This window comes from Drosophila serrata, unplaced genomic scaffold (assembly GCF_035046125.1).
Source record: "Drosophila serrata isolate PLE 108 unplaced genomic scaffold, ASM3504612v1 contig_272, whole genome shotgun sequence".
NCBI lineage: Eukaryota > Metazoa > Arthropoda > Insecta > Diptera > Drosophilidae > Drosophila > Drosophila serrata.
This window is the reverse complement of record NW_028257170.1, coordinates 7,303,731-7,329,476: the sequence shown is the minus strand read 5'-3', so window position 1 is coordinate 7,329,476 and position 25,746 is coordinate 7,303,731. Positions and strand designations below refer to the sequence as shown.

Here is a 25,746-nt window from a genome sequence, read left to right as displayed (position 1 = left end):
TTATTCTTTATAAAAATTTTAATTTTCTTGTTTGTTTTATAAAACAAATTACATATAATGTTGATTTAATGTTTTAATAGAAATTTCTTTCTATGTTCCGCTAATAAATGTAAATAACTTTTCTTAATATTCGTTTATTTATTTATTTTTTAACTTAACGCAATTTACAGAGACTTTAATTTGTTTGTTAGACATTTCACACATTTTCACAATTAATTTTTTGTTTTTTATTTTAATCATTTTAGTTTTGTGGCATTCATAAAAATTTGGTAGAGAATAATAAATGTACCATCATTTAAAAAAGATGGAGCAGCTTGATGCAAGTAAATGCGACTGAAACGGAACCCTGGGTCCAATTGCATGGCGCATGTTTGAAGTAGTGGCGCGTTTGCCTTAGGCTCAACCTCTGGCAAAGTGCGGACAATGTAAGAAATAAAATAATAATAATTAAATAAGGAACGGAAACTAGGAGTACGTAAATTACAAGAGCCAAGTGCAATTTCGTAAACCAAAACAACAATTTACAATTATGATTTTGTTTTCAGGAGTTGGTGTTATGTAGGGGTGTTTGGACTTAGCCTTACTCTTAGACTACCGCGTGTTAGGCATTATGCAAAAATTTAAATGACAGATTTAGCTGATTGTAGTGATTGCTTGTTTGCTGTAACAGTCGCCGCCGCCACCGCTGCCGCTGGATGTACAAGAATTTAGTGGAGGGGAATCGCCGATCTGAAGAGTTGTCGTCGTTGAAGTTACTGGTGTTGATGGTGGTACTGGTGCCAGGCGAGGCTGGGAGCAAGCAAGCTAACTAAACAGGCACTCTGTTGCTTTCTCTAGATTCCAGTTCTCCTTCGAAAGGACAGCGCGCGCATCGTGCTCATCGATGCCCATGTCCTTGAGGCGTTGAATCTTTGAATCACAATCGGGAAAGGTGTGCGGACCGCCTGCATATGCGTTCGTCCAATGCTTGGCGGTCAGTAGGAAAAGATCATACTTGTCCTTGAACTGATACGCCACCACGGCATCCTGCGGATCATCGGGCTCGGCGGCGGCCAACAGTGCCTGCAGGGACAATAGCACCGTGCGCAGTGTCATCGCTGCAGCCCAATTGTCCTTAAGAATGTCTAGGCAAATAGCGCCCGTAACCGATGAAATATTCGGATGCCAGATGCGTGTTATAAATCGGACCTGTAAAGTTTAAAATAATTGTAGTTAATTAATGTAAAAACAAAAAATAGTACCACCGAAGCGATATGCAATAATACCTTTTTTTGAAGTGTTTAGTATTATTAAAAGTATTCTTAACTTATTTTCAATCTATAAAGCTTAAACCTGAGTTTAACCAGAAATTCAAACTATTTTTTAAGAGATTAACTTGATTTGGACCCAAAAACTCATAACAATCGGGTTACGAAAGCTTATTTATCTGATTTTAAGAATAAGTTTCAAGTTTAAAACTTATTTTAATTTTTAATTTTATTTTTAAAGCGAAAATATCTTATCCCGGCTAATATTTAAGGAGCAAGATCTCTCACCTTTGGCGGATTGAAGGGATATGTCTCGGGCACTTTGATCTCTAAGATAAACTTGCCGCCCTCGTAGGGTGTGTCCGGTGGACCGGCAATCTCGCCGCGCAGCTCCGTCCAACTATCATTGACCAGTTCGATTTTGATGGAACACTGGACGATCTGTCAACAGGGAAAACGAGGAAATAAATAAAACACAGTTGTAACAAACAAGTCATTGTTCCCCAGCCCATTCCCCTGTTCACACAACCACGACCAAAAGCACGGATCGAGAAGCGCGCCAAAAATGGATGCAAAGTCCGTGGACCCCGAGAAGGCAGCTGCTGGCGATGTTTGCGATGCGGGTAAGTCTGGGCAGAGGTAGGAGGGGGGTGCGGGCTGGTGCCCGCACGGGGTGTCCTCCAAATACTCACCTCCTCGCTGCGCATCACCTCCTTGAACTCCCGCTTGATTCGCGACACTGCCATATTCGCCATGATGCTTCTGTTGGTCTTTTCGCGTTTATGTGTCTCCCTCTTCTATTCGCTGCCGTTCTCCTTTCTCTCCGCCGTTCTCGGTTCTCCCTTTCTCCCAGTTCTGTTCTTGGTTCTCCTCTCTGCCTGCCACTCTTCACTCCACCGCCAGTGTTTTTGTTGTTGCTGTTGTGTGCAATATCGCGAATTTTGTGTGGCTCTCGTTGCGTAAATTACGCCCGGCTAGTGGCCTCCAAGGTCGAGTCCTCCGCTGGAGATCGGCTTGGGGTTAACGGATCGAATCAACGAACTCGATCAGAACACAACATAAATACAAAAGCGAAGCGCCTCAATATTCCTAGTTTATTTGCTTTTATTATTTAAGCTAGAGCTGTAAAAACAACGATGTCACTATCGATATTCAAAAACCGATATATCGATGTTGTCAAAACTTGTCGAAGTCTCCAATTCTCCAATTTGCGGTTAGTTGTTGGCTAATTGATGCTTTATTACAAGTAGATACCGCATCGCCATGGGTTCTTTGTTTTCCATAAACTTTGTAAAGGCACGAAAAGGTTTATTCTTTTGAAATGCGACCGCTTTTAAAGCGACGTAACAAAATAAAAACAAAAATCAGCTGTTCTATAATTTGAAACAGCAGCTATCGATAATGATATCGAAAGCATATAAACTTTAGTTGCCCGTTAGCTTTATCTTAGACTCAAACCATATTTAAACGAATATTTTTGTATTGATTTGGAAAACATTCATTCACATTCACATTTATTCAACAATTAAATCCATTAACAAGAATACAAAATGATCTTATTTTTGATTAAAACGGAGTACATCCACAATCGCGTTTCACTTACAAAAAGCATAAAAAATACAGGCCTCGCTGCATAAACAAATATCACATTAAAAAACTGTTCTAACTATTAAAAATGTATTACATGGCGTCGCAAATGGATTTGCATATGCATTCGCCACAGGCAAGCACACCATCTCTTGAATTTTCATAAAACATAAAATCAATGAGAAATGTGGCGCCTAATAAAATCGCCTTAAGGCGCACATCCAAGTCCAGGGGAAAGCTAATCCCAAAATTATCTGCCTTCGTATAAACTTCACGTGCCAATCCCGACCACTGTTTGCTGATTTTTCCAATATTTTCGCCGGTTAGAGACACAACCTGGTCAACAAAAATTATAAAGTTATTTTTAAAATCAGTAAAAATTGTAAAATTTACTTGAAACTCGATATTTCCGCAAACTGAGCAAGTCCAAAAGGGTCCTTCAATACGCAAGGCAAGGTCACCGTTTTGGTCAAGGATACGGAACGATGGCTTCCAAATTGTGCACCTTTCCTTAATGCTGCCAATTACATTGCCCTGCGGATCAGAGATCTCTATCCTGTCCAGGCAGCAGCAGAAGAGACAACAAGAGCAGGCTACAGGTCGTTGCAATTGAAACACCTCTTCCTTGCTATGGGCCTCGTACAACTTCATTTTGAAGGGTCGATCGGCTCCGAAACAGTTACGGGTACAGCAACTGGTGTCCTCCACAGCGAGAAACACCTTCTGACCCAGTGCATTCTTCACGGAGTACCTGTTGTTGCCCTCCAGTCCGGTGAAGGCCTCTATCAGCTCGACTTTCTGCTTGACCAGCAGCTGGTCAACAGCCGTTAGGTACTCCAGTCCCCGTGGACAGTTCGGTATTCCGGAGGGTATACTCTTCCAGTCTCCCTCGATTCCGCCCACTGAAGTTCCCACTCCGGGTTGGGTAATGATCGGTAGCTTCGGCGGTACGAGGTTTGGTGGTGCCATTAAGGGGTATCCCATCCCAGATATTTGGGGCTGAGGCACTTGAACCACCTGAGGGGAAGGGGATTGTCCAGCTCCAACACTTATCGGATGAGCTAAGTTAAAACCCAAAGGGATCGTAGAGTGGGCGGGATTCATCGCACTTTGACTTGATAATGATTAAATAATTAATGGGATGCCTGAAATAATTAATGGTTTATACAGAACCCTTATTATTTCCAATTAAAATTGACAGTTATATTGATAAAATCAATATACATCCCAAATAAAATTCAAATAAATTGTATAATTCCCTCTAAGAATCCTTTAAAATAAAATAACAATGAAGCTGTAAATCTTGATGGCCTAAAAACCTAGTCAAATCATTCATTATGATACAAACTTGTTTTAAAATGAGAGCAATAGAACCCATATACCATCGCTATCTTGGCCGCAGCTTTTCATTGGCGCAAAGCTAAGGTTATTTTCCACTGCGTCTCTGATCTTGAGCACAAAATCGAAGCTATTTTTGACCTCAGTAATATGGTTCTATTACGCACTCACCTGCCTTGTTTGCGGTCGGAAATTCGAAACTAGTTTCGTAATCCAAAATAGAAAAAAAAACAAGAAGTTTATTTCTTCTAAGGCGTGTTTTAGGCCTCTCTTGGCAACAGCAGTCCGCCAAATAATGGAAAACCATTAATTATGCGGCATAGGCGATCTCGTGTTTATAATGGGCAATGACGGAATCTAGGGTATATCCGGGGGTGTAACAAGCATAAAGGATTTTTTTATATCCGATTCTTAAATTCCCCTGTAACTTCCTTGATAAACAAAAAGCTTTGTATTAAAACTCGATTTATTATTAAAATATTTGACCAGTTAATAAATTATAAAATATTATAATAATTATAATAAAATATTATATTATATATATATTTAAATATTATAAAATATTTAACCTGTTAATAAGATTTCAAATAAAATACAATACTTAACAACATTCATAGATTTATTGTGCAGCTCAAAAATCGAATTGTATATATTAAAATTCAATATTAAAATACAAATACAAATATAAATTCAAATCACAGGGCATCTCCATGTCCATATGATCTTCGATCATTAAGCCCATTCTCTTTTAGTGCCCAAATTCACGTTTCGCACAGCATAAATGGCGCTCGGCAAACGCAAAAAAACGTGTCTGCAAAAGCGTGTGGAAGTTTCTGAGCCAACACAACAACAATTTTTGGATAACGAAAAGTAAACCCAGCAAACAGTTGAAGCGTATTTTGAAGTATACCGCTTAAGCAAATAATGGCTCTCTTTTGTTTATTGGGCACACGTGTTTGTGTTTTCCTTTTGCGGCACTCTTTCGCCCCAGCACGAGTGACCGATACAACAACAAAATGCTGCCGGATGCTCTCACTCGCCGCTCACTCAAGCTCTTTTTTCTCTTCGTTCTATCGGATGCCGTTCTCCCATCGCTCTCTTTCCCAAGCTTACTTCACAACTTCACAAACAGTCTGATTCATTCAACTTTTGCATTTTCGGACTAGCGGCTGCATAGAAATACAACTGTCAGTGTTTTAATCCAAAAACGTGTTCAAAGTACCTTCCTTTTGTTGTTAAACATTTAACTAAAATTGCGACACAGTTCTACTGCACATGTTTCAAGTAAGTAGAGTGTGTTTTTGTGTGTTAGTGGCTTTGTTTTTGCCTCGTTCGCACGCGGCACGTGGTTTCCGCGACACTCCCCCCTCTTCCGTCTTCCAACGCCACGCTTCCATTATATTTATATGCAACGCCATTTGCGTCAGTTTTAGGGATAAAACACGGAGAAGAGCACGTCAGCATTTAGCTTTAGTTCATTTATATTTAGACTAGAAAAACAATTTAACAAATCGCAGTGCTTTGGCATTTCTCCGGTGTTATTCTGCCTTGGCTTTTTATTTTGTATTTTTGCCCCCGTTCAGCATCCCATAGGTACAGTTGTACAAGTACAAAACGAAAACAAAGCAGCGCCGGCAAGAAAACAAAAAAACAAGGCGAGCCCCCATTTGAGGTAAAGTACAGTTCTTTCTACGCATTAAGAAAAATACAATATTTTTAAAGATCAATGCAAACATTGCTATTTTTAAAACCCTGAAGGGCAACAATGAAATACAAACGCTAAAATCAAAAGGCAAAAATACACCGGAAAAAATGTCACTTTTGTTCATTTTGAAATAAAAAGGGGAAATGGAAAGTTTTATAAACAAAATGACAAAACTAGGGTAAATAGTGTATCTAGCTACTCTAAAAATAAATTTATATCATATATGTATGTATGTATCTTTGAATTTTAATATCCAAGTGTATTTATTATCTTTAATAAATACAAGATAAAGCACCCTACAGATGTTTACACTACAGATACAACCTTGACCAATTTTGTAGACAAGGAAAAAAGATACATCTTTTTTGTCCATTTCATAATTCCCAGAATTTTTTTTTTATGGTGTAATTATTGGGTTTTCAAAATAAATAAAAAATGACAATGATGAATACAAATTATCGGTTCACGTATACTCGCATTGCAATGAACAGCTGATTGAGAGCGAAAGAGAAGGTACTGTTGCTGTGGCATCCCGAAAGCTTTTCTTTGGCAGCAGAACTGCGCATCATCCTGCTACGTTCGCTCACTCTCTTTTTCTCTCAAGACAGAGTAAGAGTATGTGTGCTCACAGTGCGTATGTGTGATGGACGCATACGCCATGTTGTACGGCGCTCAGTTCCATTAGCTCGCTCAATTTCGCCAGATGCGGCGCTCTGCTAAATCCGCTAATCAGCTAAAATTGTTGCTAAAAACAGTGCACTTTTTTAGTCCAAAGTCAGACAAAACAGCTGTGAGGGAGTGTGTTGTTCGAACGCTGCTTTTTGAGTCGCTAAAAAGAAACGATCTCGGTACTTGTGGGACATTTTAAATAATGCCCGATAAGAACTGCTCCGAAAACTCCGAGCAGAATGGTGCGTACCTGTGTCCTTGAGACCCTTTTAATTTCCTTTTTTGAGTCCGTCATGTGTGTGTGTGTTTTCATGGTCAACTTGGGGAAATCTGTAGGAACAGCTGTTTGACAAGCGGAAAAAAAGCTTTCACTTAGCGCGCGCCTGTTGGCATGCCAGCATATTTTTTATGCTCAAAATTAGCTAAATCTGTTGGAAATCTTCTTCAAATCTCACACCAAGACTTTTCGTAAATAGGATTAGACTGATTAGAACTAACAAATTTTAGTAAAAGGTTAGAGCCGAAACATGTATTATTTTACCTTTATTTTTTCATAAATATAAGACCATTTGAAGTTTTTTGTATGGTGTTACAATTTGAAGTATACCTTAGGACGCCTGTTAAAATGATTTTAATTTGATTCAAAAAAATTGTATAGCTGTGATAATTTTTAGGCGTACTCTAGAAAAACTAAATACTTTTGCTATTTTATTTTATATTCCTTTATAAATTAACGGAAAAACACCCTTTTGAACACTTTTTAGTGCGTTTTAAAAATATATATAATTTATGTTACCTATCGAACCGATTCAAATAACAGCAATCGACATCGATAATTTTTCCAGTTCTATAGGGAATCGAAGAGAGCGAGAAGACGCCGAAAATCACATGGCTATGGGGGTGGCTTTGGGAAAGAGAGAGCGCTGAAAAAGGGACCCACACTCACACATCCTAAACCAGCGCGAAGCTTTCGCTCTGCCGACGCAGGCGTTTGTATGAATGAATGCCGAACGCTACAAAGAGCACGCAAATAAGCTGTAAGAGAGCTACATCCCATACAAATGCGCGCTCTCTCTCTCCGGCGCCCAGCACACCGATAAGGCGGCGACGTCGCTGCCCGCGTTTTGCACAAAAAAAGTTTATAATAAAAACTTCTACTCGTAGATTGTGTGATGCCAGTTCGCTCTGCTAATCCGATACGCGCTAGAAGTTTGATCCGAGACAATTTGGAGAAACAGGCTGGTTGTCTAAATTTAATCCACTCCAGAATGCCGAACATCAAAGTGTTTTCGGGCACCTCGCATCCGGATCTCGCCCAGCGGATTGTCGATCGCCTGGGAATCGATCTCGGCAAGGTGGTGACCAAGAAGTTTAGCAATTTGGAGACCTGGTAAGTAGTGTGGAAAATCACTGAAAAAACTAAAGCCAAAAAAGAACATCAACAAGTGTTACAAGTGAAAAATCCCTCGTGTGTGTGTGGAAAGTTTCGAAAACATTTAATTTTTTGGGAGCCAAACACATGTGCCAAAGGTCCTTGACATTCGCTGAAGGTTGTACTTCTCGGTGTCCCCAATTAAGCGCGCCAAGTGTGAACTAATTTCAAATTCAACTATAAGGGAAACCAAGTGATTTTCCCAAAAATTTGTGGCTGCCGTTTTTGCTTGATTTCTTTTTATTTTTATTGATTTAACAAGTGGACTGTACACCGTCTTTGTCGTTGTCGCTGTTGCCGTGTGTGTGTATGTGTGCGTTTCAGCTGCTGGTATATGTGTGCCTCTCACACACCGCAGACACACACATACACACACACACTAAGCTCTGGCAACATTGCCAATGTCGCGTGCAATTTTCGCCAAATTTAAATAAAAAACTAAATCTAAAAGGGTAGCGACAAATAGGGAAAAATACGTAAATTATTTTCATTTTATATTTTTAATTAAATTAGCAGCTGTGTACGAAGCAATTGTGTTGATGTGTGTGTGTATGTCTAGACTTGCGGCTTGCACGCTTTTTGCTTCCCTCTCTCTTTCGCTATCTCTCTCGCCCTTACACGCACACATACGCGCAAGCTCCGCCAGTCAGCTGCTGATGCAACAACAACAAATAATAAATAAAGGCGCCTCGCTTTTTCCAGTTTTCTGCCTTATCTCCTAGGGGATATTTTTTGTAAAATAAAAATTAAACAAAAACCAGAATAGCAAACAGTTAGAAGCGAGAAAATGGAAAAGAAATGAGGCAAATGGAGGAAACCGAAACGAAAATAGAGGTTATAATACGCGCTAAGCTTTTTGACATGATACGCGCTGCGGCGGTGTGAGTGCGTGTTTTTGTTATGCTCGCACTCACTCGCACGAACACCAAGGTACGGCACACCGGAAAGAACAAGAGGTCTTTGGCATAGGTGCTGATAGGAGCTTGAGATACCCTGCAAATTTCTTATAATCTTGTGCTAGGGGAAGTACAATTACATTTTGAGTTTGATAAAGGAATAATATTAATTAAATTATTGAATACTTCTACCGAAATGACACGGTTTGACAAGACATCATTTAATCTTACATATTACGCTAATAAGTAATCTATAAATCGGTGATCTTCTAAAATTATGTTCAAGAAAACAAGCAGCGTGTCCACTTATTACAGGGTATTAACTGTCTGCGAGTAGAGAACCACAACACGACTCTGTCACGTTTTTCGTTTGCTGACTGAGAGTGGACATGCTCTCTTTTGGTGTCAAGTCAAGAGTCGGCAGACGTTGCTACGCCGACTGCGACTGCGACGTCGACGTCGACGCCCCCGCATATGTATTGTTGTGTATAGGTGCTCTCTTTGGATACTGCTCTCTCTCACTCTGTCAGACCCCCACGTGTGCATAGTGGTTGTTGCTTCTCTGTTGATGTTGTTGCTGCAATTGTGCTTTTCGCACTTGTCGGCTTTGTTTTTGTTGTCTCTCGGACATGCTCTCGAAAACATCATATTGACAGTTAAGTCAGTGCGCTCTTTTTGTTCCAATTTACTGTAGGTGTTTGTTGTTGTTACGGTTGTTATTGTTGTTTTTTGTATTGCTGGTGTAACGGTTCAACCTTTTGCTTTTATTTCCCCCTCACACCCCACCCCCCACTTTGTCTTCTTGATTGCATTCGTTGATAATAGCATCGCGACGCCAGCAATGATAATGATATTGTTCTTGTTATTGCTCGTTTTGCGTCTAGGGCTAGAGATCAAGTTCTAAAGTTGTCGAGATTATTAGTCAATTGAAGGGCGCCCGAGATGATGACTTCATTAAATTTAAGCGAATAAACGCCGCCTTGATATTAAGACTGACACCCAAATTTGTTTTTTGCACTGGAATGATAATGGAAGATAAGAGCATAACAAAGAAGAGAGAATGAGAGAATCGAATTGAAAGAAATTATAGTATTAGTATAAATTATTTGGGTCAAACGTGAGGGTGTTGAGTTGAACATATAATATTTTTATTTTACATTTTTTGTTTGAAATATTTATTCATTTAGTGCAGTGTTGATATATATGTAAGTCACTTTAAAATGGAATAGTCACTAAAAATAGAAATAAAACACTTTAAAACAGGTCTTGTAATTTCCCTAAAATACTGAACTCATTTAATATTTAGGCTTTAAAACCACTTGTAAAAAAGCAACCTTAATATTATTATTTTTTGTCCTTATCTTTTTTTTTAATATTAATGTGATTATTATCTCTTAAACCAGGCATTTATCAATTAGATCATAAATGTAACTATCTCTTACAACTTTTCGCGTGATCCAATGAGTATAAAGGTCATAAAAAGGTGTATCAACCCCCAAGAAAAGCCACAGAACAACCTTTTGGCCAAGGTCCAATTCGAAATTCAATGGCAATGTGGCATCATAATTTCAATAAACCCAAAGTGGTTTTCCAATTCGAAGGTTTTTCCACACGCAATTCTAAACTGTTTTCCGCACCCCCCACAAACCACCCACTATTATTCACAAATGTCAATTACAAAGCAATTTTTCCTTTGCGCGCGACTTGACTCTAAAGTTTGATCGATAAGAAATTTGCGTGTTTGTCTTGTGAGGTCGTTGGGTATCAGCGAGTTTTGGGAGTGATAAGGGGAGGCATAAATCAACAAGAAACCAGGCAAAACTAAGCGAAAGCGATTTAGATTCCGCCAGACGGAGATAAGTCTACTAAAGGGAGACAGCAAGACAGAAATAGGCGTTTGGCAACAGCCTATAGTTTTCATATTTCCACAATTTTAATTGCTTTAAAATCCCTACAAAGTAGTTTTTACTGATAAAAAATATCAGTTTAAAGTGTATATTCGATGAATGGGCAATTATTTAGGTTTTCTTAAGAAAATTGTGAAGAAAATAGTTTGAAATAATGCTACTCCTAAACTTTATTTATTGATTAAACACTTTAAATCTTAAAAAAATCGAAATAACTACATTTTAGATACACAATCGGAAATCAATTTATGGGGCCTAAAAAAAATGTAAACAAATTTTATAAATTGATTTTAGATAAATATAGAGCGAACTGACAGCTTTTATGTATCATTGCATACTTTTGAGTTCATTTGGTTTAAGGTTTAAATCTTTTCTTCATAAAGAAAGTGTAAAGACACACTTCCTTTCTTTTAAAATAAAATCAAAAGCTATATAAAAATCATAACAAATCTTAAGGTTCCTTTGTAATCTAAAACCCAACATATAACATGAATTAGAACTAATCTTTAATCTCTTTTGATTAACCCAGTAATAACCGCTTATTAGATATTATTCAAGTCGTAGTATTCTACAATCATAACAGAAATATAAAAGTGTAAAAAGAATGTTCTGATCAAACACCGAAACACACTCAAAAAATGTGTGAAACTGGTGATTTCAATTAGAGAAGTTCGACTGTATTATTTTTTTGTGTAGTTTACATTATCACATGAGCAGACAGAACTCAGACCGTGTGGAAAGAGATAAAAATACGTATAAAAAAAGAGAAACAATAGAAAACGAAATGAATTTAAGCACAAAAATTCTATTTGACGGTCGGCCAAAGAAACAGCTGCTGAGGAGATTTGGTGCCGTGTTCTGTTCCTCCTTACCGGTGTGCTTTTTGTTGTTACTCAGTTTGCCAGCAGTGGCTTCTGGTGGATTTTTGGACAATTGCCAACTGTCGCAAGTCTGCCGTACACACGCCCCTCATACTACCTACCTATGTATGTATGAATGTATGCCCATTTTCCCTGCTGCCCGTCATTTCCCTTTTGCATTTCCCCCCTACAAAAATATTTCCCGGCATGCTAACAATGCCATGGCTGCGGTGAACGGTGAAAGTGTTTTTGAGCAGCCTCAGCAATCTGTTAAGAATTTTTCGAATTTAATGGTAAAATGCATCCGGCCAAGGCTGATGAAACCGCTGCATTTGGCAGTCGGTCACTGAAACATCTCCTGATCCTCCACGGGGATCTTAGATAAGAAATGAGGCATTGAGGAACTGCTTATATTGATAAACTTGGAATAAAAAAACATCTCTTTTTTGAAGTAAGAAAGGATCAATAACCATATTAAACTTGAGACATTAACGAAGATATTTCTTTTATAAAGGTTTTTATACCTTGCAGGGTATTCTAATTTTAATTTGTCGAAAAAATTGTCATTAAAAATATCTCTAAATATTAATTTAAAAAATGCTTCAATTTTAAACTTACTTATAATCTATTAACGACTTTATCCTATAATTTAATTGCAAACTGCAAATGTGTACAAGCTTCGGCTTCGGAAGTTAGTTTAATTTCTTTTTAGACTTGAATATTAAAAGTTAGATAATTAATCTTACCTATGTTAGTAAATATAGCCTATAAAAATAACGTTTTTAAGGGAAATAACTACCCAAGAGCAACTCAAAAATGAGATATTAGTTATTAAGAAAAATACTTTCTAGGTTGAACAGTTTGGTAGCTCACAATATAATTTTATTTATTTTGTATTAATAATATTGCTAATATTTTTTGGGTCATAATATTATATATTAAACCATTCTGAAATTAATTTAAAACTTAACTAAGTAAACAAACATTTTCAACATCGTTTAAGTTTGTTCTTTCTTTCTGTGTATCAAAAGTCTCCCTGACCGAACCCTAGATAAGTAATATGCCTACGTAAAAAAAAGAAACTTTAGCAATCAATACCCCCTCAATTAGGTGGTCAACAGAATTTTGGCATTTTATTTGTATTTGTTGTTGTACTTCTTCACTTTTTCATTTTGATAAGCGTGTGCAGAATTAGGTTATACTATAACTCTACTACAGAAACGTGTCACGCGATTGGGGACAGGCGTCAAAAGGCATTACCTCCATGAATTTGTTTGTGACAGAGATAACTCTGGTATATTGGACAAATTAATTACTGGGCATGATCTGCGTAGGCCACACAGGTCGCTCGTTCAATCGATAGCCGTCGAGGGTTGTGGCATGTAATTGAATTAACCTTCATCGGTGGAAAAAACAAAAAGCCAATATAACCATGAGAATGAAAACAATAACAAAAATAAATGAATACTAAGTGGGAAGTTGTTCTTTTTGGGCAATTATTCTTTTTGTTTTATTGAGTGAAAATTTTGTTTGCTTTTATGGTGTGTAATTTTTTTTTAACAGCTTTTACTGCAGATTTTTATTGGGTTAATTCTTTTGATAAGATAGGTAAGACTTTGTTAAGCGATTATATTGCTTAAAGAGGGTTAGTTAGGGTAGAAACTCGTTTCTATTAATACTTAATTGTATCAAAAACAAAGCTCACTCTACTTGGACTCTGTTTATGGATTGTATTCTTGTAAATTTCCATCTTCCATTTGTTGATTAAACTAGGTATTTTACGTTTCCATTTCAAGGGTATCAAATACCCATAGATTCAAGCTTCGAGACAGAGCTGAAACCAAAACAAAATAAAATGTAAACAAAATAATAACCGTGGCAACGTCGGCGTCAGTTGTTAGTGCAAATATAGCTCATACGCCATGTGGGCCATGTGTATATACATCATATATATACATATATATGTACATACATATGTGCTAGAGAATTAGCAAAGCTTCGATTAGATTGCGTTGCCTTGCAGTTTCTTTTGGGCGTCGTCGTAGTCGCCAAAGGTCAACAATTGTGGGCGTCGTCTCCTCTTTCGTTTATAAATAATAATTCAAGGGGGGATATTTGAGAGACGAAAAAGGATAAGCCTGAGACTGAGGCTCTAGTGAACTTGAGAAGTGTTTACAAGACATGCGATACATGTGGGGCAGAGCTAAACAATGGAAATTTCCAAACCCTGACACTGAGTACACCAAAGCCTGTTTAGGGAGATAATATTTCTAGGTTTTCTTAAACAATCTCAATCTCAATAATCAATTTCAGCGTCTTGCAGTTGATAAACATGTATTTTGATTAAAAGTTGGTTCAAAATCAAAATAGAGTTCTGTTGAAGCTCTACTGCTTCCACACATATCCACACCATAATAAAATTTTTTTTTGGCATTCTTGGCCAGATTTTGAACTGTTGTATATATCTCTGTCTTTGCAGTGTGGAAATTGGGGAATCGGTGCGCGGCGAGGATGTGTACATCGTGCAGTCCGGCTCCGGCGAGATCAACGATAACTTGATGGAGCTGCTGATCATGATCAATGCGTGCAAAATCGCCTCAGCCTCTCGTGTTACAGCTGTGATTCCTTGCTTTCCATATGCCCGCCAAGACAAAAAAGATAAGGTAGGTTTGCCTCAACACTCTCGATCGTCCTTGCGGTCGTCCTTTTCTCGTGCAAAGAAAAGCAAAATGTAAAAAGAAAAACAAAGAAAATAATACAAATAATTCTAAATCCGATCTTATTCCAACATAAGAGTCCACAATACAACAACACACCAACACTATTGTTCTTCTAATTTTGGGGAAAAAGTGCGAGACAAGAAAAGCGCGTAAACTTTTCCCACGAATGATTTTTCCCCCAAAAAATGTTAAGCTCGATTGTTAATTGCCGTATAACCAAATAATAATAATAATACTATTTATCCTCTTTTTCTATATATACATAAATATATATGTGTGTCTGTGTTCCTAATGCATTTTGTTTACGAGTTTTACAATTTGTTTTCTAAATTTGTATTCGAAATTTGATTTTTTTATAAATTGTTTGCAACGAAGCTAAAGCAAAGCGAAGCTGCAGAAAAAAAATATGTATAGCACGGAAAATCGGAAAATGTGGAAAATTCTGAGCAATGTTATTTCTTTTTATTTTAATTAATTAATCCTTGCTTTTAAGTATTTAAGAGAACTTAACTTAATTTTTTATTCCTATGCCATGCTCGCTGTCTCTCTCCCTCCTGCTGCTATCTCGCTCGCTCTCTCTCTATCTCCGTTCCCCGCCGTGTGTGTGTATATTTCTCTCTGTCTCTCTTCATCTCTCTCTCTCTCGGCGTCTCTGTATCGATCTTTTTCTCTCTACCGGCTTGAAGTTGGCGGGCAGTGATGATAATGAGGAAGCTAAGAAGTTAGCCAAGAAAAACTACGATTGGAAATTTAGGGTATTTACCTTCTTCTACTACTTCTTCTTTTAACCACTAAAAACAACAACAACAGCATAAACTCACAAACTTTATATGTTTCCATAAATCTCTAACGTGGTATAAACTCTCTTATTAATTTTCTTTCAACCAACCAAAAAATATATATATCGAAACACTATGAATAAATCTGGAACGGGGGACTTAATTATAATATCAAGAATCAAACAAAAATGGCAAATAAAATCTCATCCTCAGAAATCTCATAAACTCACGACAAGGAATTTTTAGCGGCGTCTCTTTGGCTTAACAAGTTTCTCTAGAGAAAAATCGCTTTTTGTCTATCCTTTTTTGCATGTCCTTGTACCTAAAATCCCTTTATAACTATTCCCATATCCTTTCCCTAAACTCTAAATTAAACCCCTGGTTAAATCTGTGAAAATATCCCCAAATGATTGGCAAAATTAATAACAAATATTAAAATTTTCCACATTTTGTTGTTTTGGCTTTTGTTTCGTGTGCAAACAAAAAAAGGTTACATGTCAGGGGTGCAGAAAAATTGCTAAGGATTTTAAAACAATTAAAATTGGGGCTCAAATATGCTATACAATCTTCTTATAAATATTTTAAATTCATTAGCAATTTCTGGCAGAACACCTGATGTGTATAGTTTAAATAATTAAACTATATATTTATTTAATAATTGACCTCTAATAAATATATTATTGTTTGTGTTGTCTCGACTGCCGTTTGTTTGTTTCGTTTTCATTTCCTTCTATTTATTGTCTTGTATAGATTGTTGTGATCTTGCACTTTTTGTTACGTTTCGTCTTATCGGTCCCTGACAACACACCAGCCTCCTCGAAATATGTTTTTCTCTTGGGTTGATTAAGTTTTCCTTGGGTAGATAATCCATTTTTTGACGTCAGACGATCGTCGAATGGGATCGGATCGCGTCAGTCAATGTATGTTGATTGGGGGTAGACGATGAACCCTGGAGGTTAAGCACAAAAATGCACAAATATTTTTCATTTCTGTAACTGATAGACTATACTATGTACGAGTTAATCTGAACTGCAAATGAGTTTCTTGACATTCAAGCCAATCAATCGAATGAAAATTAATATATATTTATGAATACACAAATACCTTTTGAATTGGCACTGCAACCTTATTTGATTTTTTTAAATACGGATTAAGTCTCTTTGTTAATTAAATGTAATCCCTCTTGTACACCCACCCCTTTTTCCCCACTTGATTTAATTTTAATTTTAAATTTAAACTATTTTCGTTACACACACAAATCTCAATTATTCTGAACTTTTTGTGTTTTCTTCTTTTTCTTTTTATACTATTTGTCTCTCTATCGCATCAAAATACAAACAAACGAAAAATACCCAAAAAATAAAATAAAATTTGAATTCTGTTGAACTTAGGAGTTTTCAGCCAAACAATATACTGTGAGTAGTCGTCCGTTAGTTTCTACTATATCCCAGGCATTATCTTTAATGCTGTTGCGGGATAGAAAAAAAAACAAGAATTTTTGCTTTAGATTATTTTTGTCTTAAGCCTTTTGCTTTGTTGCGTTTGTTAATGTGTTTTTTTTTTCCTTACTTTTGAGTTGAAACAACAGATGATGATATTTTCCTTTCCTTTCCTTACCTATACACAAACATACAATATATTCCACTGATGTTTTGCATGCCCTGTTCCCAGTTCAGATCAAAAACCCTAAAAAAAATCCAAACCAAACCAAGAAAATATTAAAAAAGAAAAAAAGGAAAATAATATTGCAAAATTGTTACATTTTCTTTGCACTTGTTTGCGTATTAATCGATCAATATATCTGTTATATATCTTTAACTGGCGTGTGTTACTGCACCTTCATCGTCATCACCATCATCTTGGGTAAATTTCATCTCATTTTCTTTCGGGGTTCTGCACCAACCATCATTATTGTCTTTTTGTGTTGTCGCCACTGAATCTCTTTCTGTGTCTGTCCTGGATTTACTTATCTCTCTTCATATGCAATCTTCTATATTGGAACGTTAAACCTATTTGTTGATTTTTCTGTCTCTATACATATTGTGTGTGTCCATGTTCGATTTTGGTTTCCATGGTTTATACTCCTCATAATAATGCTTAGCTCTAAGAATTATAGATAGAGAAAAATAAACTACTAGTTGCGCTAATGTTAACTTTTCCTTGCCTCTCTTTCTACGCTGGCCAATGCACAGAGTCGTGCGCCCATCTCGGCCAAATTGGTGGCCAACATGCTGTCCGTGGCTGGAGCCGATCACATCATAACCATGGATCTGCATGCCTCACAGATTCAGGTAAGTGTTTACTCTATAAATTTATAATGTATTTACTTGAATTAATGCGGGAAGAAGGGAATTGTATAGAGTTACGGGGTCTATTTAAGAGCAGAGAATTAAAGATGAGGCTTTTGGGTAAATATATTATTTGAAGCAACTTTAAAAAGGTTACAAAAGGCAACTTGAGCAAGAATTTATCCCTTTCTCATTTCCTCTTCCACGCATTTCCTGCAATGTGCAATCAAGGCGCGAACAGAAAGAGCTGAAGCCTGTTTTAATTAAGCTGCTGGTCCTTAAATACTTTTTGTATATGCAAAAAAGATTGGTTTCTCTTTTACGCATTGCCTGCAATATGCAAGCAAAGCAGAAACAACAGAAAAAACACTTTTTAAAAAAGTCACTGATTGAATTCTAGTATCAAAACACATCCAATTTTCTGTAATAAAACCATTGGCTCTTGGAAAATACCTTTTACGCATCGCTTTAGGCATTGCCTGCAATGTGCAAGCAAAGCACGAACAGCAACAAACTGCTTCTGTTATTTGCTTTTAAAAATAGTAAAATGCAGAGATAGAATTCCAAAATAAAAACACATTGTACAGAAATAAAAACTCATTACTCAAATGAAGAAACCCCCAGTAAAACCTTTTGCACAATTATCTATGCCGCAAAAGCCTTTCAATGCGCTTTTCATACCACATTGCGTGAATTGATTTATCATCAGCGACTCATTTGCGATAAAGAAAAGTCAGCTTTTCTTGTATTTGTCGGATAAGGCCAAAAGGAACACACAAAATATACTTTTTAGAGATATCCAATAACAAGTGGTCGTCAGGTGGAAATATGTTGGGGTATGAAGAATCGAAGAACGTGAGCCCGGCGCAGATCCTGCCTTGGGACTAAACATTTTAGGCTGCGATCTGTCGCCAGATCCTGTTGAAATGAACGGGGACGTAACCTTCTTCTCCACGGCTAGGCATTGTCGTCCTTAAAATGTTAGATGGGTATTTGTACTGATCCTATCATTATCATCGTCATCGTTAATGCAGAGATTGGCAGAACGGGAGGCAAGAATGCTCACCGACAATTTGGCCAGCTGTTCCATAAGGTCCGATATGCGCTCATCCTTCACGGCAATCAAGCTTTGCAGATAGTCGACCTTCTGATGAATCATTTTAATGTAGTTATCCTTCTCGATGCTGGCCCGAACAGTTTCCTGGTAGTCCTCATAGGCCACCAGTTTCTTGGCCACCTTCTCCATTTTACCATCTACCATGGTGTCCACATCCAGCTTAAGAACTTCGGCGGGCAGATCATCTCCAATTGGCAAGGGACAACTAATCTGGGATCGAATGACGGTGCGGCTCCGGCAGAGCCGCGGTTTGTTCCTGCCAGATCTCATATATCCAGAATCATTGTGAAGCATGGGACTGGGCATGGGACCGCGGCGACCCTTGGTCACAGGGATCAGTTCGTAGAATAGAGTCTCGATGGCTCCGGCCTCGGCCTGGGCCAGCTTCTCGAGAAGGGCATGCGGGACGAAGATATTCAGCTTCTTAAGAACCTTGCTTTCGAAAATCTCCCAGTTCTTGAGCTTCAACTGAATACTGCTCTTGGGCGCATAGTTGTGCAGGTCGACCATCCGGGGATAGGATAGCTTAACGATCTTGGCCACTGGCAGCACATCGGAGAAGAAACGCCTTGTGCGCAAATTTAGTTCAATGCGCTGCTCCTTGAGCCACTGAGCCAGGGTCTGCTCCTCCTCCGAGTTGAATGTGCGCGTATGGTATTGGGGCATGATGATCTCTCTTTTTAGTTTTTGGGATTTTACCTTCTCTGGTTTACTTTTGGAAAATTAAATTTATTTTAAGGTCTAAACTGTATAGGTCAAGATTCAGATGAATAATAAAACTCTGACATGTGCGCTTTGTGACATTTAGCTTGGAATTAACCCTTAATTGACATTTATTTCCAGGGCTTCTTCGATATACCAGTTGATAATCTCTATGCGGAGCCAGCGGTACTCAAGTGGATCAAGGAGAACATTCCCGAGTGGAAGAACTCGATCATTGTGTCGCCCGATGCTGGCGGTGCCAAGCGGTAAGTTTGCATCACTGGGTCCTTCATGTCCATGTATTAATCTTTAACTTTCTTTCAGTGTCACCTCGATTGCCGATCGCCTGAATGTGGAGTTCGCCCTGATACACAAGGAGCGCAAGAAGGCCAATGAGGTTGCATCCATGGTTCTGGTGGGTGATGTCAAGGATAAGATTGCCATTCTGGTCGATGATATGGCCGATACATGCGGCACCATTGTTCATGCTGCCGATCGCCTTGTGGAGGCTGGTGCCACCAAGGTTGGTTTTCTTTATACTTGGTTTTATTTTCCATATATTTAATTTGTTTATCTTTGTTTGTTTAGGTGTATGCCATTCTGACGCATGGCATTTTCTCGGGTCCCGCGATTTCGCGGATTAATAATGCTTGTTTCGAGGCTGTGGTGGTGACCAATACCATACCACAGGATGGGCATATGCGGGATTGCCCCAAGATTCAGGTGAGATATTATTAGGAGTTAGTAAAACTAGGAGATTAATATAGAAATGTGAATTTTGTTTGGTACTTTGCACGATTTGGAGGCTGCTTAGTGCCGATTCTTTCCCCAATTGTTTTATAAGCTCTCTAAATCAACAATAATCCAACAATCTTTAAATAATTTTTGAATCTTTGCAATAAAATATTACCAATCTCTACACAATCGTTCAACAAAATGTATACGAGATTGAAATAGTTGCTTAAAAATCGTTACAAAATACTTGTACAATTGTTTAGTTCTGTAAAAGTTCACCAACTTTACTACAATGTTTCAACAATCTTTCTACAACGAATTCTCTTTCTATTCTCAGTGCATTGATGTCTCCATGATGTTTGCCGAGGCTGTCAGGCGGACACACAACGGCGAGAGTGTCTCGTATCTCTTCTCAAATGTTCCATATTAAATCGGCAAATGTTAAACAAAACAACAATAACCAGAACACCGATTAGCAAGCGACCGCAGCTGACGCAACTTTAACAGAGCAAATTTATAATGCAACAAAAAAGAAAAAAAACAAAAACCAACAACAAACAAACAACCAACAATTTGAAAACATATATTTTGCCATCATTATCATCGTTATATATTTTTTATGGATTAACCTATTGTAATTGTAATTAAAAAGCAAACGCAAAACTCAGTAAATGGGAGAAATCGTCATAATTGTAATTATAATAAATAGGAATCTAAAGATTTACACTAAACAACACACTCAACATAACAAAAGTACACTAATGCAATTGCCTTTTCTTTGTATAGTAAAGCTGCTTCGTTTAAGCAAATTATATATATTTCCCTTTTTTATTTTTTTGAAATTTTAAAAGTTAACACAAAACGAACGATAATTCCCAGTTGATCATTGGTGTAAACATTGGCCTGCTCTTAGAGAGAAATTTTAGATTTATAGATTAACAACACACCGTAGAAGATATACACCTACACCATACACACTCACACACATACACACACAATTGAAAATATTGTAATTTTACACACTGTGCAACAACTTTTTGATGATTCTTTTATGTGTAAGTTCATGATGAAAAAATAAAAGAAAAGAAACGCAAAATACTTGCAAGTTCAAAATAAAATCTAGTAAAATTAAGGTAAACAAACAAAAAAATACAATTGAAAACAACATAGCGAATAGGCGTTAAAAAATAAACAACAAACAAAACATAAAAACAACTAAAGAAAAATATACAAAAAAAAATATTACAGAAAACTGATTTAAATGGATTTTAATATTGGTGAAATTGGGATTACTTTTATTTTTTCATTTGGATATATAAATATTTATATTTCGACCTAATATCTTCTGGAAAAGTCTTAATTCTTGGTTAAAGTTACTGGTTTATAATGAAATTTGTTAAACAGGGTTGGGCATTAAATGAGTATATTGGAGCCACGCTAGAAAAATATTCTTAATCCCCAATCAAAGTCTGTTTCTTTTATAGATTTGTTGATTTATTTACATATTTTTAATGGAATATTGATGTGACTGGTGGACAAATGGACTGGTGGAACTGCAATCTAATTTCAATATTCATCAAATTCCTCTTCGTTGCCCTCCTCGGCATTGTCCAGGCCCACCTCCTCGAAGTCACGCTCCAGAACTGCAATATTCTCCCGCGCCTCGGTGAACTCGCCCTCCTCCATGCCCTCGCCGACATACCAGTGGACGAAGGCCCGCTTCTTGAACATCAGATCGAACTTGTAGGACAGATTGGAGAAGGCCACCGAAATGGCCGTGGTGTTGGACAGCATACAGCAGGCGCGTGATGTCTTGGCCAGATCCCCATCCGGGACAAAGGCCGGCCTCTCGTAGTTGATGCCAATCTTGAAGCCAGTGGGACACCAGTCCACGAATTGGATATGCCTTTTCGATTTGATGGCCGACACAGCAGCATTCACATCCTTGGGCACCACATCGCCCCGATAGAGCATGCAGCAGGCCATGAACTTGCCCTGTCTTGGATCACACTTGACCATCATGTTGGAGGACTCGAAACAGGCATTGGTCAGCGTGGTGATGGCGTGCTGCTCATGCGCAGCCTTGGCTGCAGACACCAGCGGTGCGTAGGCCACCAGCGGGAAGTGGATGCGCGGAAAGGGGACCAGATTTGTTTGGAATTCGTTGAGATCCACGTTCATGGAGCCACTAAACCGTAGCGAGGCTGTGGTGGAGCTAACTATTTGGGCAATGAGTCGATTCAGATTCCTATACGCCGGCCTGTCCACGCCCAAGCTATTGTTGCATATGTCGTAGATGGCCTCGTTGTCCACCATGAACACGCAGTCCGAGTGCTCCAAGGTGGAGTGCGTGGTGAGCAGGGCGTTGTAGGGCTCCACCACCGCAGTGGAGACCTTCGGTGAGGGATAAACGGCAAAGTCCAGCTTGCACTTCTTGCTGTAATCGGCAGACAGTCGCTCCATGAGGAGCGAGGTGAACCCGGAACCGGTGCCACCGCCCAGTGAATGGAAGATAAGGAATCCCTGCAAGCTGTCGCACTGCTCGGCGATCTTCTGCAGCCGCGTGGTCACCTTATCGATGACCTCCTTGCCTATGGAGTAGCGACCGCGGGCATAATTATTCGCTGCATCCTCCTTGCCCGAGATGAGCTGCTCCGGATGGTAGAGGTCCCGCATCTCACCATTCCTCACATCATCGATAACCGAGGGCTCCAGATCCACGAATATCGTTCGAGGCACCTGCTTCCCGTTCCCAGTCTCCGTGAAGAAGGTGCGGGCATCGTTGGCGGAGGTGTCGTGACCGATACTGGCACTGCTGCCACTGGCCACCAGCTCCTCCTTGCTCTTCAGGCTGCCATCCAAGTTGATGCCGTGCTCCAGCAGGTACAGCTCCCAGCAGGCGTTGCCGATCTGGATGCCGCACTGGCCAATCTGGATGGAGATCACTTCGCGCTGCCGATGGGAGGTTCGAAAATAGATAAATATATAGAGTAAAGTATTAAATGGATCGACGCCATTGTTTTAGTTCTAGGTTAGGTTTAGATTACACTTGAAAATATGTTGTGCTATTTCAAAAATATGTATTAGATTAAAGAATATATATTTTTGAAAATAATATAAATACTTGCAAGTCTTACGGTTTCAAAAATCGATCAAGGAAAGTTATTTACATTAATTTACTATTAATTTCAAAATATATTGTGTTTTCTATTCGACGTCAAGCTTTTCTACTGGAAATAAACTGTTTCCCTTACATTTCAAAGCACTTTAACTGAAAATAAAGCTTGTCTTTTACTTGTATTTGACACTTTTACTTCTAATAAACTTTTTCCATAACTTTTTTTAAGCACTGTTATTGAATACACTCTTTCCCTTTAGATTTATTCAAGGAAAGTGTTTAAATTAATTTTGACTGGTTAAGCTTTTTTAACCCATGTTTCCACTTTTAAATTTTTAAATTAAGAAACACCACAATATTGTTCTCACCATTTTATTTTATGTGCTTTTCTTTGGAAAGCTAAAATCGAAAAATACAATTTAAAATCTTCTACGGGACAAGGGAACTATCTTCCTTTTCTTTTTGCCTATTTTTCGCCACGCGAAAATTTGCAGCCTCAGGGTAGATTGGTTGGGGAGTCACTGGAATAGCGCCGTTACGCCCGCCGCCAAAGAGAAATGTCAAATTACGATAACAGAGTTGCATTGTCCATGGACGATCGTCGTTCCATGATTATTCCAGATTTCTTCCATTATTGGCGGCTAATCGATTGAAGATTTAAATAAATTCTACTTAAACTTAAGGATTTGAGGTAACTTCAGGGCATCTACATATTATTTAAAACATTTGTAGAAAGATATAAACCTTGAGGAGGAATACAATTAAATTATAATGAAACCTGAATTTATGACACTGAATCTGGAGGTTTTTTACATTTCTTAAAGATTTCTTACTAAACTTAGTTTTCACCTTAAAGATCCCGAAACACACTTTCTTACTTATAAATATAGATTTATAAACCAACTAAAACTTAAAACAAATTGTACAAACTTTTCGGGAAAAGGGTAAATTCATTGAACCTGCAACAAAATGTGAATAAATATCAAAATTAAGAGTCTTCGCCGAGTCTAATCCTTGCGAACTCCTGGCGGCAACGTCACATCGAATACGATGGGCGCATTGTTGGGTAAATAATTGATGTCACAAGTGGAGGCATTTACAAAGATGATCCTTCCGTCGCTGGTGATGCCATAGCCCTCGTGTACATGGCCAAAGACATGGTATTTGGGTCGCACTCGCTGCTGCACCGTGCTCAGGAGCTCCACGCATCCCGCTCGAACGCCGGAGCAGCAGAGATCTCCATGACCCACGGGTGGTGTGTGCGTTATCAAGATGTCAATGCCCTCGGGCACTTGGTTCCACTTTGCCAGACACGGAGCACCTCTAGGGACGTTGAAGGCCCAGCGACAGAACTCGGGCTGCCATGGTGAACCATAAATCCGTATGCCCCAAATCTCCAGCAACTCATCCTCGATATACCGGCAATTCGTAAGCACTTGACGCACATTTTGTGTCTGCACCGCACTCTCTAGACTCTCCTTGGCATTGCCCAGTGTGGGCAAATCGTCCAGGATAGACATGCCGGTGTGCTTGCTGCTCGAGGCATGACCTTTGCCGCTTCCCTGTCCGGCGCCACCCTTTTGGAACGGATGGGTGAAGGTGCTGTCGAAGCTCAGCTCATGATTGCCGGCAATCACAATCTTGTGGCGATGCGGGAGACCGCCAATCCAATTGTTGAACTCCTCCACTTCCTCCAGCTGGCCGCATTTGGTGAAATCGCCTGCGTGGATAAATATGTCGCCATCGGGTATGTCGAACTTGATGTAGGGCGTCAGGGAGTGGGTGTCGGACATGCACACCACCCGGGCCTTGTTGGGAGCCACCGTCGTCGTCGGCGGCTTCATTGTGACCTTGATTACGCGCTGCGACTTGCTAATATCCCGCCAGGCAGCCGTGGGATCCTGGCTCAGTGGATGAACAGGCACTTCCTCCATTTTTGTGGAAATCTGTAAATGGTTTCTTGTCAGTTTTATGATTCTTTTATATATTTTTTATATACATATGTACATATATAATTTAAATGGAGAGTATCAAATTGATTCGTAATAATCTGAAAACAGCGCAACTAATCAGCAGGAGTACTTTTTTTTGTGGTTATTAGATAAAGAAATCTGTGTTTGTTAATAATTTATAGATTTCATCAATAAAACCAGGCATAAAAATCACTATAGGAACTAGTAAAACAGATTTATCTTGGGTTTTTTAAGAATCTTAAAGAAAACATAATATAAATCTCTTTGCAGTAAAACATATAAAGTAAATTATAGTACAAATGATTAAAAAACCAATAATATATCAAAATATCCCTAAGGAATTGAGGTCCCCAGAATTTGGCCCGGTTTACTCACAGGTTTTGCAAATTGGTCACAGAACTTCTTTACTCCTCGTCGATTTCTGCGTCTTTTGTCATTGTGCTAGGCCTCTCAACCACTCAATGCAATTGCCAGCAACACCGTCGAGCCCTGATTAGCGGGCATTTATTTATGTTTAGTCAAGAATTTGCCGATAAATGTGATAATACCAATAAAAATATACAAAAAAGGTGACACAGCCACGCGTGACGTCACTGTCGCCGAAAAAACAGCTGAGCGCGCCGATAACCAAAGCACGGAAGGTACTAACGTAACGTAAGCTAAACCGACTATC

At 38.6% G+C, this 25,746-nt stretch overlaps 6 protein-coding genes across 14 annotated transcripts; 1 reads left to right on the top strand and 5 right to left on the bottom strand.

Annotated features, from left to right (window-relative positions):
* Positions 1 to 118: 118 nt before the first annotated feature.
* Ubc4 (ubiquitin conjugating enzyme 4) lies at positions 119 to 2,422 on the bottom strand. Its single transcript, XM_020961418.2, has 3 exons — positions 1,940 to 2,422; positions 1,536 to 1,688; positions 119 to 1,188 (listed from the first exon to the last, which is right to left on the bottom strand). Exons 1-3 carry the CDS (start codon positions 2,000 to 2,002, stop codon positions 805 to 807), a joined length of 600 nt encoding a protein of 199 aa, XP_020817077.1. The 5' UTR covers positions 2,003 to 2,422; the 3' UTR covers positions 119 to 804.
* Positions 1,684 to 21,238, top strand: Prps (phosphoribosyl pyrophosphate synthetase). 9 transcript variants are annotated; one of them, XM_020961408.2, is made up of 9 exons: positions 1,713 to 1,870; positions 7,711 to 7,936; positions 14,121 to 14,304; positions 15,048 to 15,116; positions 17,333 to 17,431; positions 19,389 to 19,513; positions 19,572 to 19,770; positions 19,836 to 19,970; positions 20,320 to 21,238. In XM_020961408.2, the coding sequence occupies exons 1-9, from the start codon at positions 1,813 to 1,815 to the stop codon at positions 20,410 to 20,412; spliced, it is 1,188 nt and encodes a 395-aa protein (XP_020817067.1). In that variant the 5' UTR covers positions 1,713 to 1,812; the 3' UTR covers positions 20,413 to 21,238. The 9 variants fall into 9 exon arrangements, with proteins under 9 accessions (XP_020817072.1, XP_020817067.1, XP_086689435.1 ...); XM_020961412.2 differs by lacking the exon at positions 1,713 to 1,870 and adding an exon at positions 5,228 to 5,456; XM_086833310.1 differs by lacking the exon at positions 1,713 to 1,870 and adding an exon at positions 5,598 to 5,844.
* Positions 2,745 to 4,413, bottom strand: LOC110190778 (phospholipid scramblase 1-like). The gene is made up of 3 exons (XM_020961416.2): positions 4,344 to 4,413; positions 3,228 to 3,979; positions 2,745 to 3,170 (listed from the first exon to the last, which is right to left on the bottom strand). Exons 2-3 carry the CDS (start codon positions 3,936 to 3,938, stop codon positions 2,928 to 2,930), a joined length of 954 nt encoding a protein of 317 aa, XP_020817075.2. The 5' UTR covers positions 3,939 to 3,979; positions 4,344 to 4,413; the 3' UTR covers positions 2,745 to 2,927.
* LOC110190779 (sperm flagella and cilia-associated protein 1) lies at positions 18,145 to 19,337 on the bottom strand. Its single transcript, XM_020961417.2, has 2 exons — positions 18,495 to 19,337; positions 18,145 to 18,432 (listed from the first exon to the last, which is right to left on the bottom strand). Exons 1-2 carry the CDS (start codon positions 19,209 to 19,211, stop codon positions 18,322 to 18,324), a joined length of 828 nt encoding a protein of 275 aa, XP_020817076.2. The 5' UTR covers positions 19,212 to 19,337; the 3' UTR covers positions 18,145 to 18,321.
* On the bottom strand, positions 21,043 to 23,550 carry alphaTub67C (alpha-Tubulin at 67C). The gene is made up of 2 exons (XM_020961081.2): positions 23,469 to 23,550; positions 21,043 to 22,934 (listed from the first exon to the last, which is right to left on the bottom strand). Exons 1-2 carry the CDS (start codon positions 23,469 to 23,471, stop codon positions 21,549 to 21,551), a joined length of 1,389 nt encoding a protein of 462 aa, XP_020816740.1. The 5' UTR covers positions 23,472 to 23,550; the 3' UTR covers positions 21,043 to 21,548.
* On the bottom strand, positions 23,459 to 25,722 carry LOC110190535 (UPF0046 protein C25E10.12). The gene is made up of 2 exons (XM_020961082.2): positions 25,449 to 25,722; positions 23,459 to 25,046 (listed from the first exon to the last, which is right to left on the bottom strand). Exon 2 carries the CDS (start codon positions 25,032 to 25,034, stop codon positions 24,108 to 24,110), a length of 927 nt encoding a protein of 308 aa, XP_020816741.1. The 5' UTR covers positions 25,035 to 25,046; positions 25,449 to 25,722; the 3' UTR covers positions 23,459 to 24,107.
* Between the last annotated feature and the right edge of the window lie 24 nt (positions 25,723 to 25,746).

What these genes read in the sequence shown, in the direction of transcription:
- LOC110190779 (XM_020961417.2), bottom strand. Translation starts at nt 19,211, where the DNA reads ATGCCCCAATACCATACGCGCACATTCAACTCGGAGGAGGAGCAGACC. An exon ending in AACAGCTGGCCAAATTGTCG is followed by an intron (nt 18,433 to 18,494) that starts GTGAGCATTCTT and finishes TGATAATGATAG; the next exon opens with GATCAGTACAAATACCCATC.
- LOC110190778 (XM_020961416.2), bottom strand. Translation starts at nt 3,938, where the DNA reads ATGAATCCCGCCCACTCTACGATCCCTTTGGGTTTTAACTTAGCTCAT. An exon ending in GCGGAAATATCGAGTTTCAA is followed by an intron (nt 3,171 to 3,227) that starts GTAAATTTTACA and finishes TTTGTTGACCAG; the next exon opens with GTTGTGTCTCTAACCGGCGA.
- LOC110190535 (XM_020961082.2), bottom strand. Translation starts at nt 25,034, where the DNA reads ATGGAGGAAGTGCCTGTTCATCCACTGAGCCAGGATCCCACGGCTGCC.
- Ubc4 (XM_020961418.2), bottom strand. Translation starts at nt 2,002, where the DNA reads ATGGCGAATATGGCAGTGTCGCGAATCAAGCGGGAGTTCAAGGAGGTG. An exon ending in AGGTGATGCGCAGCGAGGAG is followed by an intron (nt 1,689 to 1,939) that starts GTGAGTATTTGG and finishes CCCTGTTGACAG; the next exon opens with ATCGTCCAGTGTTCCATCAA. An exon ending in ATCCCTTCAATCCGCCAAAG is followed by an intron (nt 1,189 to 1,535) that starts GTGAGAGATCTT and finishes TAAACTTTACAG; the next exon opens with GTCCGATTTATAACACGCAT.
- Prps (XM_020961408.2), top strand. Translation starts at nt 1,813, where the DNA reads ATGGATGCAAAGTCCGTGGACCCCGAGAAGGCAGCTGCTGGCGATGTT. An exon ending in TTTAGCAATTTGGAGACCTG is followed by an intron (nt 7,937 to 14,120) that starts GTAAGTAGTGTG and finishes CTGTCTTTGCAG; the next exon opens with TGTGGAAATTGGGGAATCGG. An exon ending in TGCATGCCTCACAGATTCAG is followed by an intron (nt 17,432 to 19,388) that starts GTAAGTGTTTAC and finishes ATTTATTTCCAG; the next exon opens with GGCTTCTTCGATATACCAGT.